Genomic DNA, 19,010 nt, shown 5'->3' with positions numbered 1-19,010 from the left:
TGAACAGCCTACCATGATGAAGCCTGCTGTCCTCTCCTGTGATGGGAAGGTCGGGATGTGTCAAACTCTCTGGAACCTTAAGCAAAAAGGCTTCCCCAAACACAAATGCAGTTACAGTACCTCCCTGGCCTGGCTTCTTTTCTTCTTGTAATATCCTCTCATCTTCTCTATCTTGTTTCAAGGCAATGAGGACCAATGTTTTCACTAAGGTGATGAGATATTTGACTAAAGAATTCTGCAAGAATGATGCTCTATACCAGAAGATGCAAAGAGAAGCGTGCACTCTGAGAAAGCAGATTTCTTTTGTAGAAAGCGTTAGACTCTGATCCATAGGAGGGAAGCCCTGGTTGGCTACAAGAGAGAAGGTTGGCATTTGAGTTTATCAGGAGGCAAAGATGACGATGATAATGAGTTTGTGGCTTAACAAAAATTCTTTTAGGTTCTGGTCTTAATGAAGGGTAAGTGTTATCCAACGGAAAAGAAACCCAAGGGAAGATGAATAAATATGTTCTTGATTTCATCAGTGCTAGAAAAAAAAACCCATGTGGTCAGTCAAGTGACCACATCTACAGTACTTATAACTTTAAATGCTTCATTTAGTGTGTGAGTGTGTGCACGCGTACACACACACCTGCATGTGTGTTCAAGGAGTTCGGGAGCATGGGAAGATTCAGGCATAGTAAGTTTAATGATCATGTTATTATTTGCAGGCAAATTCCATAGCTGGTCACTGTGCTGGCAGCCCACAGTTCTCCCACTACAGGGATGGCAATGACATATCTCTGCAATCGAATTTCTCCAGACACCATCCAACGGGCTTGCTGGCTCAGGATGGTCATCCTGTTGCAGGCTTTCCCCTACGGAAAGCTGCATGTCCAAGGTAGAGGAAAGCAATTTTGTGCACACAAGGAGGCCCATAGCAGCACTTTGGCATGAAATGAGGCTGAGCAAAGAAAACCCTCTAAAACAACACAAGGCCCAGCATTATTCTTATGTAACAATCTCCTCTGTTAGGATTATGCTCATATTCTCAGCGGCCCTGAGCACACGCGTGCTGCGAGGGAGAGGAAATGAAGCAATGGCGGCGGAAGATGATCTGAGAGTCGGCAGGCCTTACGTCTGCCTCATCGGTCACCTGTCCTGGGACCACTTTGGTTTGGGGCTGACCATGGTTCGTGAAGCTCCATCCATACGCCAAAGAGAAGGTGGGACTGTGGCAGGTGACTGCTGCCACATGCTCACACGGGGGAACTTGGCTTTTCAGAGCTGATGCTGCGCCTGCCTCAGGCCAGGGTTAGGAAGAGTGGGACAGAAGGATAGAAAGGAAACCCCGGAGGAAAAGCTCCCGCTGAGAGAGAAGAGCCGCTCCTCCACAAGAGTCCCGAAGGACTCTGCCGAGGCTGGAAGAGGATAGAAAACCGATCCACTGAGTGCATTGTAAAGTCCTCGAGTCTCACTGGGGAGGGTCAGGTGAGGAAGCTAGAGAGGGCAGTCCCGCCCAACCCTTGGCTCCAAGGCATCTGTTCAGCTCTGATGATACCGGAGAGAGGCCGAAGGGTGAAGAGTCCCACAGAATGGAGCTCTCTGCTGCATCCATCACTTATGGAAGTGACTAAGGAAGGCTCCTATTTTTCCCTCAGTGCTTCTGCTTTGGGGGACTAGGAATGACTTGGTGGTCTGAGGCTGTCTTCTACCCATCTTTTACTCTGGGGAAGGGATGAAGCCCAGCTCTGGCCCAGGGAACATTCAGAGAAAGTCGGGGGCCCCATCAGAGCCTATTTTTACTAAAAGCAGCCCAGGTCAAAACTGAGGTATGGTTACTAATCACCTTAAAGCATCCTCATCAGCTTACTCTCCAAACCCCAAACCAGCCACACAAGCTTCAGGCCCAAGGGTTTCTCCTCACAAGGGGTCCTCAGGATGACTTTCTTAGGGACCATTCTCTGGAAGTCACTACACAAGGGTCTCCTTGGATATGTGCTCACTGTCCACTTGGGGAACTGGCAGAGAACACTTAGCTGTTGATACTTGACTATTCTGGGCTTGGCTTAGCGGTAGCCTTGCTGCTTGACAGAGGCCTGCTGCCTCCAGCCCACTGTGGTCACAGCCCTGTCACCAGTACTGAGTTCCTCCTGTGATTGTTGGAAAATCGAGTCTGCCTAGAGTCCCTTAAGTCTCCTTCTCTGTCTTGTCCCTATCGTTGGGGGTCCCCTCTGACTAGAATCTAAAGGGCCAGGGTTGAGAACTGCATGGGGTTCCCACACTGTGGCCGAACCCTACTGGGGTCAGTGCCCTGGCTATTGGAGTTAATATTACCTTTACCAGAGCTACAGGCACCTTTGGGGGCCCTAGGGAACCTCTGTCTCTAGCCTATCTACCACAGCACCTACTGTGTGGGTAACAGACCTCAGGGGCTACTACCGTACCGTACCCACCAGCACCTCCAGTTCTGTTTCTTTGGCCCTCACCCTCATGGTGTGGGCTGCTGTGCTATGGCTTTTCTCACCCAGACCAGCCCTTGCTGCTGTTGCCACAGCACCTTGGGCCCTTCTTCTCTGGCCCTTCTCTCCCTCCCTCCCTCCTCCCGTCAGCATCCAGCGCTCCGGGACTTAGCGTGTGTCTCTTTGGGGGAAGCAAGCCCCAAGAACAATGCATGAGATGCTGCTGGAGTTGCCCTGGGGGCAGCCAAAGCGCAAGAACTGGCACGGAGATTCTTCTCCTACTGTCTCCACTCTTCCCGTGGTGAGATGCCAGGAAGTCTTCCCAGCTGCTCAGGGCAATGAGCTTAGACACAGGCCAGCCAGATCCTGCTGCAGCTCATAGAAAAGTGGGAAGGGGCAAGGGAAGCCAAGTCACCTTTGTGTCCCTTCTCCCATGGGAATAACCCCCCACATCCCTGTATTTTCTTTCCCCAGCAAAGAGGCAGGACTATGGCAGTGCCCATCTTGCAAAGGGAAATAACTCAAATTGGTGGGTTTGACTGGTTTTCCATCTGTCTTTTACTTCCTCTTTTCAGAGGATGCATGGCGTCCTTTCTCCATCTTCCTTCTCCCTCTTCCTCCCCCCCGGGCCGCACTGGCTTCCCAATTTGGTCTTGGTTTTCTCCCTGTGAGAGAAGAGCATGCATCGGAGGGGATGGCAGCCTCTAGCACTTATCATCTTCTTCCGTGTCACTCAGGAGGTCACTGACAGCTCCACACATCATGCCAGGCCCAGGCCCCCCACGCCTCCGCCGCCGATAGTGCCCATTAGGCATCTGCCAGCTGTGCCGCAGGGGTGGGGCAGAGCCGATGGTGTTGGAGCGGCCCAAGCTAGTAGCCACGGCTGCCTCAAAGGTGAGTGTCTCCTCCTCGCCACAGTCTGAGGCGTGGGAATCTTCGTGGAGGGCCAGATAGGGCTCGGAGATGTAGTGTTGTGGGGAAGAGTGCCGGCCCTGCTGGGGGTGCAAGGAATTGGAAGACTCGGTCAGGCCAGCGCTGTTGCTCTCCAGGGCTTGAGAGGCCAGCGGGGATCCACCCTCACTTCCATCAGGAGGTGGAGAGATGCCCCCAGTGTGTCTCATCAGGGAGCTGTAGGAGAGGAGGGGCCGAGGCTTTGGTGGCACAGGTGGGAGCTGGCGACGACTTCGTCTTGGGGTGCTGGTGTCAGAGATGGAGGGGATGGAGCTCTCGCTCAGGGAACCAGTGCCCTGCAGCGTGGGAGAAACATGACAGATCAGACGAGGCATGGAGGTGCCTCCACGTGGGGCCCTCTTGAAGTCCCAACCTCTCCTGCAGAAAGCTCTCGAGTCTCTGGAGGAGGTCTGAGAGGTAGGCCCCTGTACTACTTGTACCCTTCAAGGACTCAGGGTTCAGGTCAATAGTGAATGAAAGACATCTAGGCCCGAGCATTTCAACTTCTGCAGTAAAGACAAATCTCTGGAACTCAACTACCGAGGCAGTCTGAGAAGGCAGGGCTGTGGTTAAGCCTTGGCATCTGTTTGAACTTACAGCTGTGACCATAACACCCAGGTGGCTAGCCAGGAAATGGAAACTCTGAATAAGAAGGGCACACAGGAATACCTTAGAATCCTAGGCAAAACAATGCTTGGATTTGCTGTCTGGGAAACTGTTCTGGAAAATGAGTTCTAAGGAAAAGCAAACCCCTTTCCTTCTCCGTCAGCAGTAACTTGCTGCCCTTGGCTTCCACACCCCACACTGTCTGTTGTCTCAGCCCTTAGCTGCCTTCCTTGCCTATTCCCTATCAATAGTACCCGAGCCCAGGGTTGGCAAATGGATTCCAACACTGGACTCTCAAGGTGTGTGGGACCTGCGAGGCTCCAGTGAGGATCTTCTGAGGTGGAGTCCTTTCAAGTGTGGAATTCTAGCTTTGACTTTTTAAGCAAGTCTCCTTGGATTTCTTAAAGTCCCAGGAATCTACTGTGCTAGCAAACCGACAGGGCTGGCTCAGCAGCGATACTGTTTGGAAGCTACCTTTCCCCAGGAAACCTTCTCTATGGCCATGTCTCAGAATCACCATTTCCAAAGGAGTCTCCCCTCTGAACTCCGGGAACTCCCCTCCAGAGCTAGGGCTGGGAGAGAGGGACAATACAAAGACTATTGTCACACAGCTGAGGTTTCCTAGGTATGGGGAGGTGAGACACACTTCTCTTGATAAGGCTGCACAATAGGGAAGCAAAGTTGAGCTGTCTGCCTTACAAATCCTGACTTGAGAGATAAATTGTCACTACAGTTACAAACCTTTTTGGCTGAAGGACCATCTTTATTTTGTTGAGTCTAGCTAAATTTGTATATCATGATTCTGAGGACAGGCATGGACTGACTTCCATAGGGGGAAATCTTGCTTCTTGTGAATTCCTGTCACCTCTGATCTCCAAGCACAGAACAGCCAGCCTCTCTGTACAGTGGTTATGTCTGGTTAAACATTGGGCTCTGAGCTCCAAGAGGCCTTCCTAGTACAGAACCCTCTCCTCCCTGACCCTGCTAGAGGCTCAGCTTCTCCATGTTCACCTGTCTGTTGGGGGTCTGTGATCTTCCCTCGCTGGGTGACCTGGACTGGCGACGTTCTGGGGACTCCCAGTCAGCCTGGGTCCCTCGCTCCTCAGAATTGCAGCGGGAGACATCAGGGGAGAGAAGATGCTTTCTCTCTTTGGATCGGCCTCTCTCCCTGCCTCCTGAACGGTGCGTGTCAGACTTGTGACCTGTGGAAGGTGACAAACAACTGGCACTTATTATCCGGCTCACTCTGGCTGGTGACTCAACTCCAGGCCAGGGACTGCGCCACTGTGAATGGATCTTGATCGTGTCCCTTCAGAATGCAAGACTGAATCCTAACCTCCAGGAGAATGGGGATGAACAGGCTTTGGGAGGTGACCAGTTCAGGAAAGCAGGGCTCTTATGGAACACTTGGCTTCCCGTCCCTGTAAACCAGGAAGAGTCCCCACCAGACACTGCTCTCAATCTTGATCTTAGGTATCCTGGCTTCCTGGACTGACTGAAGTAGCCTGGCTTCTTCGGGCAGATCAACAGATGACTTGACAGGGAATGAAAGGGAAATGGGAAAGAAAGGGTGGAAAAGTCCTCTCTTGTGAGCAAGAAAGTCCCCAAGGTATCATTGAGAAGACATGAATCAATGAGTATAATTTGTTTTCTCAGCTCCCTTTTATGCCAGCTACAGTAAACAGTGTCTCTGCCAGTAATATCAACGTGGTGCAGGAATTATCTGTATCCCGCACCAGGAAGGGAACTGAGAAGGTTCTGTGAAGGAAATGCTGGCCCGTCTAATAGAACGGTAGGAAGAGAACCATGGGATTTAATGTCTTAATGCTACCATTTACTAGCTCTCTTCAAGTCTGATTCCTACACCTAGCAAAGTAGGCAGAATGAGACAAATGGTTTCTTAACATTTAAAAATCAGTAAAGCACACAGAGCATCTGAAACAATTCCAGATAATACTATGGAGAAAGCTGAAGCTGGCGGCAGAGCTCAGCACCTTTGGCAGGTCGGGGGTAGAATCTGGAGCATTTCTGAGAAGGTTAATTGGAAACCTTGATCAGTCACATTGGCGTTTGTCTAGGGTCTGCTGCAGGATGACAACTCAGATGGCAATGCACTTTGGCAAGGAGCATCGCCTTTCATTTTGTGTGTCACAGTGTGCATGTGGAGGTCTGCGCAACTGGTCTTAGCTCTGCGCTGGGTCTAGACAGTGTCTTGTTGTGTCTCTGTACTGTTGGCAGCTGCACACTCTGGAACAGCAGGAGCCACCTTGCCAGAGGAACCCGGGATGGCAGATTTGCACTGCAGGGCCCGGTTTTCTGTAAGATCAGGGATTTGAACGCCTGTCTCACACTTGCACAGCAAGCTCTTCACGCATGAGCCAGCCAGCCAGTCCTTACTTCACTTTCTTAAACCCTGGTCTTTATCTAAACCGTGTTCCAGTCATTTCTGATCCTTGAAAAAAAAGTTAAGTCCATCAGTTGCCAAGAAAAGAGGCATGTGCTAAAGGTGACACGTCTCACCAGAGTCAGAATTCAGGCGGTGGGCTGACAGCCTCAAGGAGGAGTGGTAGCTTCTGCGCCGCGACTTGTAGGTATTTTCACTGCTACGCTCCATGGAGAACTCCTCCAACCATGAGGAATTTGAACGCTTATCCCGAATTGTAGAAAATGAACGTCGCATAGAACTAGGGTCTGTTACCACCTAGAAAGAAAAAAAAAAAATCCAGAGGAACACAAGTCTGGATTAATTATTGATAGAGTCTGAAAATCCAGACATGGGACTAACACTCTTAGGAACTGTAGACTATATGACCTCTGGAAAAACTGTCACCTCTTTTGAATCTGCCTTTGAAAATCCTTGGCTATAAAGGAAGACGTGTCCTGTATCAGCTACAGTCACTGCAAGTGGCCTCAGTTGTCTCCTTGTTTTCGTGAATAAAAGCAGATGAGTCTACTAACTGTGCAGAATACGGGCAGGCACTGTGCAAATGTCTCCTAGAACTATCTTCTACAGGGGCTTAGTCAGGACCTACTATAAATAGTCACTTTGAACCAGGTGATAGCGATTGCCCAAAGGCTATATTCTGAGGGAAACACGGTTGTTTCTTTCGTTATTAATTCAACAGATAAGGTTCTGCCCTATAGCCCCCTAGCCTAGGAAAGCTTGTAACTTAACCATTAAGGAAGAACCACCCTCCTGCCATGGCCCTCCAACCCTAGCCTCCCATAGCCCCCTCCAACTTTGGATTGCCACAGGTGTTAGAACAGATCCACAAAAACTTCTTGTCTCTGTCAAAACTTCATGTAAGACAGACAAAGAAGCCAAGGAAACAGACAAAGAAATGAGGCGTGGCCTGCACTGGATAAGACAGTCCTGACATAGAGCGGTGCGGACAAATAACTCGGATGTGCTGAAGGGGCTGGGGAGAGAAAAAAAGGGACGGGAAAATACATGGAGAAAAATGCTGGTTGCTCGGCTGCTTGGGTCCTGAGAATGCTTAGCCCAGTGCAAGAGAAATGAATACTCTTTTACTGACTAGACTTTTGAAGGCAGGGCCTTACTACAAACACAATATAGAGAAGATTTTATCAGAAATAGTCCATAAGCTGGGTTTTGCATGTAGGCAAGGGGTAGAGAAAAAGTCCAGGGCTTACCTGAAAATATCAGGTATTTCATAACCCACTTAATTAAAGCCTGGGATGCCACTGCATAAGGTGTGTGGTCTTTGAGTTTTACCTGGGGGTCCATAGTCAGTCGTGGCATAGAGGATGCCCTCCCAGATCCCGCATGCTTCTGGGTGTCCGGAGGAAGGTAGATGCCATGGTTAGAGGACTGCACACTTTTTAATTCACTAACCTCTGGCTCCTGGAAATAAACACACAGCCAAGCTTGTGGGACTTGGTTCTATCCCATTGTCTCGCACCTCCAGGGGATGATTCAGCCCCCGTGGTAAGAATAATATTTAGAAGGGAGACTGATGCTTAGGAGGCCCTCACTGTAGGTGGATATATGTATTTATGTGCATATGTGTGCCTAATTGTACGTGTGTGATGCCCGATATCTCAAACAGAAGGCTCTAACAGGGATGACGGGGTGAAGGCCGTCTTTGAAACAGAAGTTCAGGTAGTACAACTTTATCAAACAAACATTTATGCTCACCGGATGCTTTATATATGCAAGTTATATTTTTGATAGGTGTTGTTATTGTCTTTGTTCTTTGAAGAATCCTTTTATCAGTTGTATAGGAACTAGGATTTGTCAGAAAGTTGCCTAGTGTCTAAAAGCAAATATGTTATGAATTCATGTATATAACTTATGGGTTCTATAATTAAAGCCACTGAGAATGTCGTGGATAAGCTCTCAGGGATCTACTTACTAGTTCAGAAAAATAGAAATGTAATGTAAACCATGTCTATGATTAGATATGTGATGTAGAAAATGTTTCCATTATGCATTTTATTTAAGTTCATATATCCAAATATTATCACACCAACACATAAGAATTCATTTTTATAATTAGTACATTTCATTTGTACTCGTAATATTTCAATTGTTCATCAGCCATGTGGCTGTTATTGTATTCAAATGTGCCCCTCCAAAGTGTTACAAGGTTGGATAGGAAAGTGTTAATTTTCTGTCCAATGCCTTTGTCATTTTCCTGGTTAAAGAACATGAGTTTGCAATAAGGATAACTTGTGTCACTGTATAAGTTCTGGAACTTCTTAGAGATGCTCACATGAACCATGCAGAGATCAAAGAACATTTCTGACATCTGGAGATTATTCTAGAAAAAAATGTCATTTTGTATTTACGTACCCATAGTTTATGGTATAAATACCTAAGTAGGTCAGCACCCAAAGAAAGGGAAACCTGGGGTGGCCAGCCAACTTAATGGCTACTGGTGTGGCTGGGAAGAGGGACCTTTCCAGGGCATGTAAGGTGTGCTTGAGGGAGCCACAGCATTTGTAGTGTGTGTGTGATAATGTGGCACACAATTCCAACTTCAAACAGATGCAGTAATGACACTGATCTACAGGTGCCAGAGGCAGTGAGACACACTCCATGTGCACATACACATCATGGCCACGCCTCAGGACATGGAGCAGGGACCTAGAGGGATGGGCAGAGGCACACAGTGGTGAGTGTGTGGCATGGCTGACACCTGAGTTCAGATACAGACACCGGCACTGACAAGATGAACACAAATCCAGAAAGTTCTGGCACTACAGCTCAGCCCGGGGAAACCCACACAAATGATGAGGTAAAGTGTCCCTGGGGGGAAGAAGAAAGACCACGTTATTGAGATTTTTTCCACCACACCTATCAACTCAGAATAAAGTGCTGAGAGGAATTTTAAGAATCAAACTATCCATACCAGCTTGGTCCCTAGGTTTAGTGCTAAAACAGCTGGGGAAGAGGGTGATTATTAAGAACACCCTTGGGGCAGTTGTTTGGTGTTCTAGGATACCTGACCTTGCTATCTTCCCAATATAACGGACTCAAGATCCTCTGTCTCAGCAACTAGAGATGACAGAATTGCCTAGTCGAGCCACTCCTCTCTGTAGGAAACCTACTCCGACACACACACACACACACACACACACACACACACACACACACCCCGCTCTGGGATATATAGTAGTGGCAAGAATGGTTTGTGAGATAAAGGAGAGAACAAAGTCAACCTATGAACCATAACGGAATGAGGCTCGGCTCACTTAGTGCTGGTTCTCTGTACAGACATTTGCAAAAACTAGGTTTTGTCTCTCACTCCAATTCAATTAAGCCTGGAAAAAACTTGGGACTCTTAACTCCCAAACATGGAATAATGGCAAAATTGATTAGTTTGGCAATCAGGTTTTATCTTTGCACTAGTAAAGACAAAATCTTAACTGGTACTCTCTTCTTCAAGATTGAACTTTACTTGTTAGGGTTCTCGGAAATTTTACCATCTAGACTAATAAAAAATTTACGTTGGCCTAAGGAAAATGACTTTAGGGGCGTTTTGAGCATGTGGCCTTGTAGAATTATAATTGAAGGAAAGAAATCTGGCTGAACCCACACATGGCAAAAGTGGTGACATCTTCTGTATGTCCTGGTGGACAGCTGGTCATTGTTGCAGATGCAGCCACTAAGTATTAGAAGAGGCAGGCTTCCCTCAAGGATGCTAGGGGCATCCTATATTTTCATAAGCAGCACTTAGTGGTATTCTATACAATATGAGCAGATACTACTTATTCAATGAGAGTATCTTAAAGCTTGCTAACGTAGGCAAGATTTTATATATAATATTTGCTCTGAAATCTGTTAAGTTAAAAGGGCTTGGCCTAGAGAAACATAAGTTCCTGCAGGAAGAAGAGCCCTCTTGGGCTATGAAACCTTTAGAGGGAGCATTCTCAGTGACCAGGAGAAACTGGGTAAGAAAGGGCTGAAAGTAAGCGTGAGAAGGATCAGGAAATATTTCTTAGGTCATAGACTCATTCATTCACCAGAGATTGCTGTTCCTGGAATTGTCCATCATCAGCAGGGTCCATACAAGCCAACTGGAATATTTCTTGCGGAGAGAGTGGACTCATTGAAGGGTATCCACTCCGACCACTCCTAAAAAGCAATATCAAATTCAGAGGTAATGAGAGACAGAAACAGTCATGCCATAACTTCCACTAACAAACCCCTTCCCATAGGAGACCTCCTCCTTACAAGGGCAGCACCCTGCGCTCTCAGCTGGTCTATGAGTCTATTGACTTGCAGGTGGCTGGTCTTAAAACAGAAGATGTTTAAGAAAGTGTAAGAAAACATAGAAACTGGTGTTTTCAACCTGCGCTTGGAATCACTCATCATTCTGCTGGCGACCAGCATATCTGTGACAAATGACACCATTTGTCACACTCAGCCATATGGAAGACCAGTGCTAGATTGTAAACTTGCTTCTGTTGAGTTTCCCTATTGGGCAGAAAAAAAATGCCAGAGTTTAAACAGTGAACAGCTTGTTTAAATATTAAGCAGTCATAGTCTTTAAAAAAAAAAAAACCCACTTTCAGTAAAATGGTTTTATTGTGCTATCATCCATGGCGAAACTCAACTCCATCCAATTCAGTTCCATTAACATTTACTAAAGGGTTTCTCTGGGCTGCTCACTGTATCTTTTGGCTCATGCGCTGGGAGATGATTTCAGAGGTGGTGGTTGAGAAGCAAAGACCCTTGGGTTGATTGCTGTATGGGAGGATGTTTAAATGGTGATGAGGTAGGGCAAAACACGAAGCTGCCAAGTGAAAGGTACGGAGAATAGCATGGTAGATTGATTCCTATACAATCATGTCCAAGCTGATGTTCCCTACAAAACTGGCTTCTGTTGCCATTCACTGTTATCAGTGCAGTAACAGATTCCATTGTCTTAACCAAGAGTGAGCCCTTGTGACTATGGGAAGAGGGGCAGGCCAGAGCTATACAGTCATAGCACTATAAAAATGATACACCATCTCTCCAAGCTTCAGTGTTCTGCTCTAGGGAGGCCCATCTCATAAGAGTCTATGGCCGAGGACTTTGCATCCCATAGAAAATTAGAGAACTGAACAAGAATTGCAAGTTACTTTAATCTGTGTGCTCAGTCTTACTAGGTTAGCATTAAAGGAGAAGGTTTGAATAACAGAGAATCACCTAATGGGTATTCTACCAGTGAAGAGTGTTAGCTGAGTTTTACAACTCCCATAGTCATCTCATATTTAAGTTACCTGTCTAAATGCCACTCATTCATCCATATGCCTTCTCCTGAAAACCAAGGTCACAAGATGGACAGGGCAAATCTAGCACATGGACCCCTGTTAGTACCACAGAGAACAGTTGAAGAAAACCTTCTATGGTTTCCATTGAGTCTCTAAAAGTTCATGTGTTGGAAATTCCATTACTAAAGTTATATGCTAATGTTATTTAAAGCAGAACCCTTGGGAGATAATTAGGACTTGATGAGGTCATGAAGGTGAAACCCCATGCTACATTACTGTCTTTATCATAAAAAGGCCCAAACACCTATGTTCACAAGCCTATTCTGTCTCATCCCACAAATGTGACAAAAATGTCCTCACCTGATACAGGCACCATATTTTTGGGCTTCCCAAGACCCAGCATTATTGTCCAAATAATTCTATTCATTATAAACTACTAGTCTGAGTTATTTTGTTAGAAAACAGAAGAAATAGTGGCAGAACCTTTAGAATCACAGAACAATATCGCAGAGTTAAATAATTTGAATTAAGTGGTAACCTACTTTAAAAACCTTGTGAAGTTCTTGTTTTTAAGAAATTGTTCAAAACACAGGACATGGCCTCCCCTAGACTCTTGTTCCTACCTCACCAGCATTTTTCTTCGGCTTTTCTTTGCTCCCAGAATTCATGTACAGGCTGTTTTAAGTTTGTTGAAAGTAGTAATAACCAGGCTTTCTTTCTGCCAAAAACTTTAATATAGGTTGTTCCCACAGTACAGGGTACATCTGCTCCCAACAACACTCTTTCCATGTACTTTGGAATTTCCTTACCAAAAGTTATTTCCTTAAAATATTCTATGGTGCGGGACAATTGTCTATATTCTGTCAATTATGTTTTAAATAAACGCTGATTGACCAGTAGCTAGGCGGGAAGTATAGGCAGGACAACCAGACAAGAAGTAGAGGCAGGTCAATGAGAACAGGAGAATTCTGGGAAGTAGGAAGTCCAGACACAGAAGAAGGAAGATATGACCTGCCCCGCTAAAAAAGGTACCAAGCCATGTAGCTAACGTATACTAGAATAATGGGCTAATATAAGTTATAAGAGTTAATAAGAAGCCTGAGCTAATGGACCAATCAGTTTATCATTAATATAGTCCTCTATGTGGTTATTTCAGGTGTAAGCTAGCTGGGCGGCCGGGACATACAAAGGACCCAGGAGTAACAATTCTAGATGTCCAGTAATCCATCAGAACTCTCTTATGTGCCTTCATACCCTGCTACTCGTTTTCCTTCTGGAATTTATCACAATTGCACTTGAAAACGACAACCGTTTTCCCCTGGCAGCTTTTCTATTTAAAGTCTGACTTTCCTGTGTGCAAGATCACTTGTCAGGGAGAAGGGAGTTATGTCTGCCATGGTCACCATTGTAATCTCTATAATTAATGTCTGGCTCTCAAAAAAGAACAACAGACTTACGGCAATATCTTCCAAAGCTTTATACCAGAAACACGTAGGTCATCTTCATTCCTCTCTTCCCTCTTTCACTCCATGTAGCAAACCTATTCCTAAATCTTTCTTCGCTGTTAAATACCTTGCCTGCCCACTTCTAGCCTGGTTGTCCAAGCCATTGCCAATGATACTTTATATAACTGCAGCAAGACATTAAATGATGCCATCTCTAGAATTTTCCCTCTGAACTATTAAGTCTACACTGAATTCATAAATGAATTCTGAAAAGCATAGATCTAATCATGTCACTCTGAAACATAAAGCCCCATTATTTTAAGACAAAAATTGATTTTTTTTTATCATGGCTTAGAATGCCCTCTGTGTAGCACCCATAACCCAGGAGTAGCCACCGTAAGCACAGGTGTCTCACCACAGACGCACCTTTTGAAGAGCTTGCCTCTGGGGCTCTGTTTCTTCCTTGAGGACACCCCCCTACTACCCCACACCAAGCTCTCAAACTAGGTAAGCAAATACTGTCCCTAGAACTCTCAGCCTGGAGCAAAGAATCCAGCGGCGGTTGCTTTTCTTTCCCTTTTATGCTCATCAATCACAGAGCCATGACACTAGCTCCATGGAGAGGGGACAGCCAAGCACTGAGAGATGGCAATCCTTCTCAACAGAACTATAGCTAAGGTGCTAGTGTATTATAACACGACTCGGCGCCTTCGTCTACCATCCTGATGCTGCCTGCAGTCTACACACGCTTGATTTCACTTTCCTCTTTCTCCTGCTGCGAGCCATTCTGAGAAAGTCAGCCCCAGGAACAGAACTGATTCCCAGTGTGTGATTTCTGGACCTTTCCAGTGGCAACAGAATGCAGGCAGGAGTCCTGTGGACCCTTGGGTCTTACTCACAGGCCTGAAGCAGGGTCCTGCTGGAGATAAGGCAGCGCTTTGGCATTAGCGATGATCTCCTGCGGCAGTGATGAGGGCTCCATGCGCTGAAACATGGGTGCATTTTTCTGTATTGAGACAAACAATCCCCATAACTTTGTGGGGACTGCTCTGAGAAGACCACAGCTTACATGAGCGACAAAGAAAGATGATTGAGTTCTTGTTTGACTTTCTCCACCTTTTGATTCACCAAATTTCTAATCCCACAACACTACAAATTTCATGGACCCCCAAGCCCCTTGTCACCTTTTAGGGTGCTTTATAGGGAGGGAGACATGCTGCCTGCCCACATAGAAACCTGTTTATTCATGACCCATCCAAAATACCATCACTGATCCTCACCTGTTCTTCCAGCTGCTGTCTCTGCTTCTTCACCTTGCTCTGTTTATAGTAGTCCATGATCATCATTGCTGCATAGATCTTGCCCACTGTTAGGTCAGAGGCTAAAAGCACAAGTGGAGCATAGGATGAACAGAGAGGATGCAGGTGGGCATAAGCCTTCTTACCCACTCTCCAAAGCAAATTTACACTCTCAGCCACTCATTCATCTAGTGCTTATTAGGGCTCTGAGGATATAGAGTGAAGAGATCCTTGCAGTGATGGTGGAACTAACAGTACTGGATGGTATGGAATATATTAGTAAGTGCTACCTCCTATCAGTCAAGATATTCATGTCCAAGTAGCAACACATTTCCCCAAATGTACTGGGGCTTACTGAACAGTCTCATGTGGAAGGAGAGAACTATGTACCCAGAAAATGGCCATTCACAACCACGTGACTCAGTTTAAGAAGTTAGTTTCAATTAATTGTGATTAAAAGTACTTTAGGAGTGAGGACTTAGTTTGCTAATGGCAACAGAATGATCCCGTCTCCTTGATCATTCTGGTTTCCCTAAAAGATGTGGCCTTGGCATGTTGGGCCACAGTGACAAGCACAATCGGAAGGAGGAGCCACCACACCTTTGGGCATGGGCACAAGCAGATCCAGCATCTTCTGGGACAGGTGAGGCCAAATGGCCAGAGTTTCTTTTTGTAGCTCCGAGTCTAGCTGCTGTCTGTCTGCACCACCTAGGATAATATGAATTATTAATAACCCAATCATAACTGACACAGAATAATGACGACTGGGGAGTAGGTGGGGGCAGGAGCTGAATCAGCATGGCACCTCCCATGATGAGAGGAAATCTTGGCACTGAGTGAACAGTGGATCTGGCAATACCAGCATTTCTGCTGAGGAAGCAGAATACACCTTGGCTCCTATTTTAAGTGACGGAGGCATATTCTTCCTCAGGGATCTGAGGCTGAGGCCAAGATCAACTTCCTCACTGATTCTAACAGCCTCCCAGGTGCTCAATACATCAGAAGGAAATGAAGACGGCCATAAAGAAGACTCCTGCCTCATTAATACACATCATTCCTTCCATTGACCCTAACTATACAATCTAAGTGATCTGATTTTTAAAAAGGCAGGAGAAGGCAGGCTAAAAAGTCTTTATAGATGTCAGAGACTGCTTCTCTTCCAGGCCACTGTATTAGCATAGACTGCTTCCCTTCCAGACCACTGGATTAGCAATCATAGCAGGCAAAGCATTGCAGTGTCCACTATGAAGCCTTCCAAGACTGTAGAGAAAAGATGCGATGTGGGAAAAATTACAGAATTATATCTAGAATGTTATTCTATATGTCAGGCATGGAGTACCGAGTCACTTATTTTTACCAGAGAAAGGGCAACTCTCTAAAGTTACTGAGTTAGAGGTAAAATCAGGTCAGTGCATTTTTGGGCGCATGGCCAGCTAGACTACAGTTCAGCTGCTCCATCCTATAGCAGCTGCTCAGGTTATAACCGCCTCCCCTTTCCTCTCTCCTTCACCTACTAATCTGACCTTTGGCGATTTTGATGTCCAGAGCTGTCCGGATCAGAGCCATAAGTGTGGAGGTAAAGTGGACTGTCATGTCCTCAGCCACTGGCATGTTCATCAGGACCAACCTCTGTGTGAAAGAGGAAAGAGAAAGAGCAAGCAAAAAACAAATATATAGAAAGACACCTTGGTTTAAAAGTTGTTTTTTTTTTTTTTTTTTTTAAAAAAAGGAAGGAAAGTGCAGAGGTCAAGTGCACAGACAAAAAAGAAGGGCAAGGATTCCCCATTCGCATCCCAGCCTGGTTCTCCCTACTTCTCACACAAAGCTCATTCGCTGCTAGTTTATCTAGGGAATGATGCCAAATTCCAAGGAAAGGGGGTTTCTCAATCACCCTCTAGAACCCCTTCCCATGGGAAGTGCAAAGAGTATCTCCCATAGGGATGGGAAGGGAGTCAGCTCTAGGAGGTGGCTCCACTCCCTGCTCCAGGGGTGTTCTCTATTTCTACTTGTCCAATGAACACCCCCAAACTCAATGGAGAGATAGGGAGAGAATTGGCCTTGCGTATCTCACTTGAAAGATGTATCCTAGTGCCCCCTTTTTGAGTCTTTAAAGGATGGAATTTGCCAGCACATGACTGAACATGCAGAAAGTCCAACTTATCCAAGGGATGAGGAGGAGCAGGATGGGCAGGGTGGGGAGTGCAAACAGGCTCTAGGGGAGGGTGAATGAGGAAAGCGGGGAAGACAAGAGTGAGAGAAGGGGGTACAGGCAGGAGCAGAGTGGGCAGGCCTTGTTTCCCTCACCCAGAGGAAGGGATCCAACTGAAATGGCCAAATCCACTTCTCAGAGAGTATCTTGCTTTTAGAATTCTGTAAAACTCTCCTTCCATGCCTCTCCCAGTTCATTCTATCAAGCCTCACCCCAGAAAGTCAAATTCATTTTGCACTGTGTGGTACTTATGGGTGTCAAAAAAGATACTATTTCCTGTGCTGTGTACAAGCAGCCATGCACTGGCGTAGAGGGGGTTCCTAAGGACTACATTCCAGTGAGATGTTCTCTGGGGAAATACAATTTGGAGAGAACAGCAGAAGGGTCCTGGTGCACTGGTTAGTGGCAGTGGTTGGTGGGAGTGGATGGGGGTAATGGCTGTTGGTAGTTGTTGATAGTGGTTGGAGCATGCCTTTTACCAACCATGCTCTCCGATACTCGGTTGGATCATCTTGCCTAAAGCAGCTCCACAGACACAGTGTGTTAAGAGTGTAAAGGTTGTTTCTTGTCTGTTTCCGAGTCTCATCCCTCCCACTTCTGGAGAAGTGGCAGCATTGCTATGAGTGAGGTATGCCTAGGTGAGTGAAAAAGCTCTGGAGTTCTTGGCCAGCTTAGACACCACTGGGGAGCTAGCAGTAACTATTGCTGACAGGAGACGAGAACTCCTGGCCCCAAAGCTATGAGCAGCTTGATAACTCCCAGTGGACGATGCTGCTCTAGGAGCACGAGCAATCTACCCACCACTTGGTCATGCTAAGAAGGCAAAGCTAATACTGAACACATCTTGTGCCCATCTTTGCCCTCTCAAGGGCACTGGGTAGCTGGCCAATGGGGGATGAAAGCTGCATTGCTGTTAATCATGAAATTGAAGACGTATTCCTCTTTTGTGTTTGTGTCTAGACGGAAGCCATGTGGTTGTTCCTTCCTACATCACAGGGGGAAAACATTTGTTGGGAGTTTTCCTTCTACAATTTTCTTGTGGAACGATCCTTAAGAATTATTCCATTATCCCCCTAGCTTCTGAGTGAAACCATTTCTTTCTCAGTAAGCGTTCCTGGCTCTTTTGTCATGGGCTTCTTTCTTGCCCATCCAACTATTTCCCTGGCCACCACTCTGCCTCCTTTTACAGGAAACACACCACTTAGCAGCGCCTTTCTAGTAGCCCACTCACAAGAAGCCACACACGTGTAGAAACACAGTAACACAGTGAACGGTCCACGGGGAACAGCACTAGAACCACTCTTGTATCCTTCATGACTGCATCTTCAGGACCTTTCCTGACTCTTCAATCCTTGAGTCCCATCGCCACCTCCCCAACCCAGCTTCCTCCCATCGTCTGTCCTCCCCACAACTGGATCCCATTTCCTGTCGGTCTCTAGCCCAGAACAAAGGAAGGGGTTGTCTACCTTATAGGCCACTTTGGAGGGACATCTCTTGCCGAGGCCTAGCGGTGGTGACATGAGAGTCAGCATTTCATACATCTCAGTGTAATGGATGCGGCCACTGCTCATGGGGGTGGTAAGTAGGGGTAGGAGACGGGGTGGCAGGGAAAGGAAAAAGTGGTAGGGGAAGGATGCAGACAGGTAGGAGAGAGGAACAGCATTCCCAGAGAGCCAAAACAAATTAATACAGGAAACGGAAGAAAAACAAAAACAAAATGGACAAACAGGAAAAGAACAGGAAACCTGTTAATCAAGGCAAATCATACAAGTGACTCCGTCCTGGTGCAGATTTATATCACGCCCCACACAGACCCGGGAATGCTAGTCACAACCTCTGGTCCCTCTGACACTGTCAGAAGGTGCTGATGGGTAGGGGTGGGGCTCACTTTCTCCTCCTTGGTTCGTTCTGCACTGGCTTTGTAGTTCACTGCATCTACCCGCAAAGTAACACAAACATGTCTTCAATTCCCAGGGCTGTGCGTGAGCGGTATAAACCGGATAGACGGTGCTCCAGCCGTGGGTGGGAATTTCTGGCCCCTACTGGGGCTGGGATGCTGGCCCAGAAGTCAGGCCTGTCCCCTACCCTGAACCCACAGGCAGAACGTCGTGTATCCCCCCTCTGTGGTGTGTGTGCAGCGGGAGGCGGCAGCTTGCGTTGAAAGTGGTGGGCTGAGGTTGCTGGTCAGAAAGTCGGCCCTGTTGCTTCCACCTGGCTCCATGAAGAAGAGTGCTTTTTATTCCCCAGCATGCACCAGGGTTGATGGCATGCTGGGGACAGAAGAAATAAAACCAGGAGGAGGAAGAGCATCTCGCATGCCATGCTACCCTCCCCAGCT

The 19,010-nt window shown here is 46.7% G+C and overlaps 1 protein-coding gene across 3 annotated transcripts in view; it reads right to left on the bottom strand.

Annotated features, from left to right (window-relative positions):
* Positions 1-3,145: 3,145 nt before the first annotated feature.
* Positions 3,146-19,010, bottom strand: part of Cacna1e (calcium voltage-gated channel subunit alpha1 E) — a 306,022-nt gene continuing 290,157 nt past the window's right edge. For 2 of the 3 annotated variants that reach the window (XM_038349011.1, XM_038349012.1), the window contains 9 exons: positions 18,139-18,235; positions 15,987-16,092; positions 15,064-15,171; positions 14,446-14,546; positions 14,065-14,171; positions 10,488-10,599; positions 6,519-6,699; positions 5,010-5,200; positions 3,146-3,688 (listed from right to left, as the gene is read on the bottom strand). In XM_038349011.1, coding sequence (XP_038204939.1) covers positions 3,146-3,688; positions 5,010-5,200; positions 6,519-6,699; positions 10,488-10,599; positions 14,065-14,171; positions 14,446-14,546; positions 15,064-15,171; positions 15,987-16,092; positions 18,139-18,235 — 1,546 coding nt within the window. Of the gene's footprint in view, positions 3,689-5,009; positions 5,201-6,518; positions 6,700-7,734; positions 7,864-10,487; positions 10,600-14,064; positions 14,172-14,445; positions 14,547-15,063; positions 15,172-15,986; positions 16,093-18,138; positions 18,236-19,010 lie in introns of all 3 variants that reach the window. The other variant, XM_038349010.1, reaches the window with a different exon arrangement.

This window comes from Arvicola amphibius, chromosome 12 (genome assembly GCF_903992535.2).
Source record: "Arvicola amphibius chromosome 12, mArvAmp1.2, whole genome shotgun sequence".
In the NCBI taxonomy this organism is placed as follows: domain Eukaryota; kingdom Metazoa; phylum Chordata; class Mammalia; order Rodentia; family Cricetidae; genus Arvicola; species Arvicola amphibius.
Note: the sequence above shows the minus strand (reverse complement) of the source record. Positions and strands in the feature narration are given on the sequence as shown.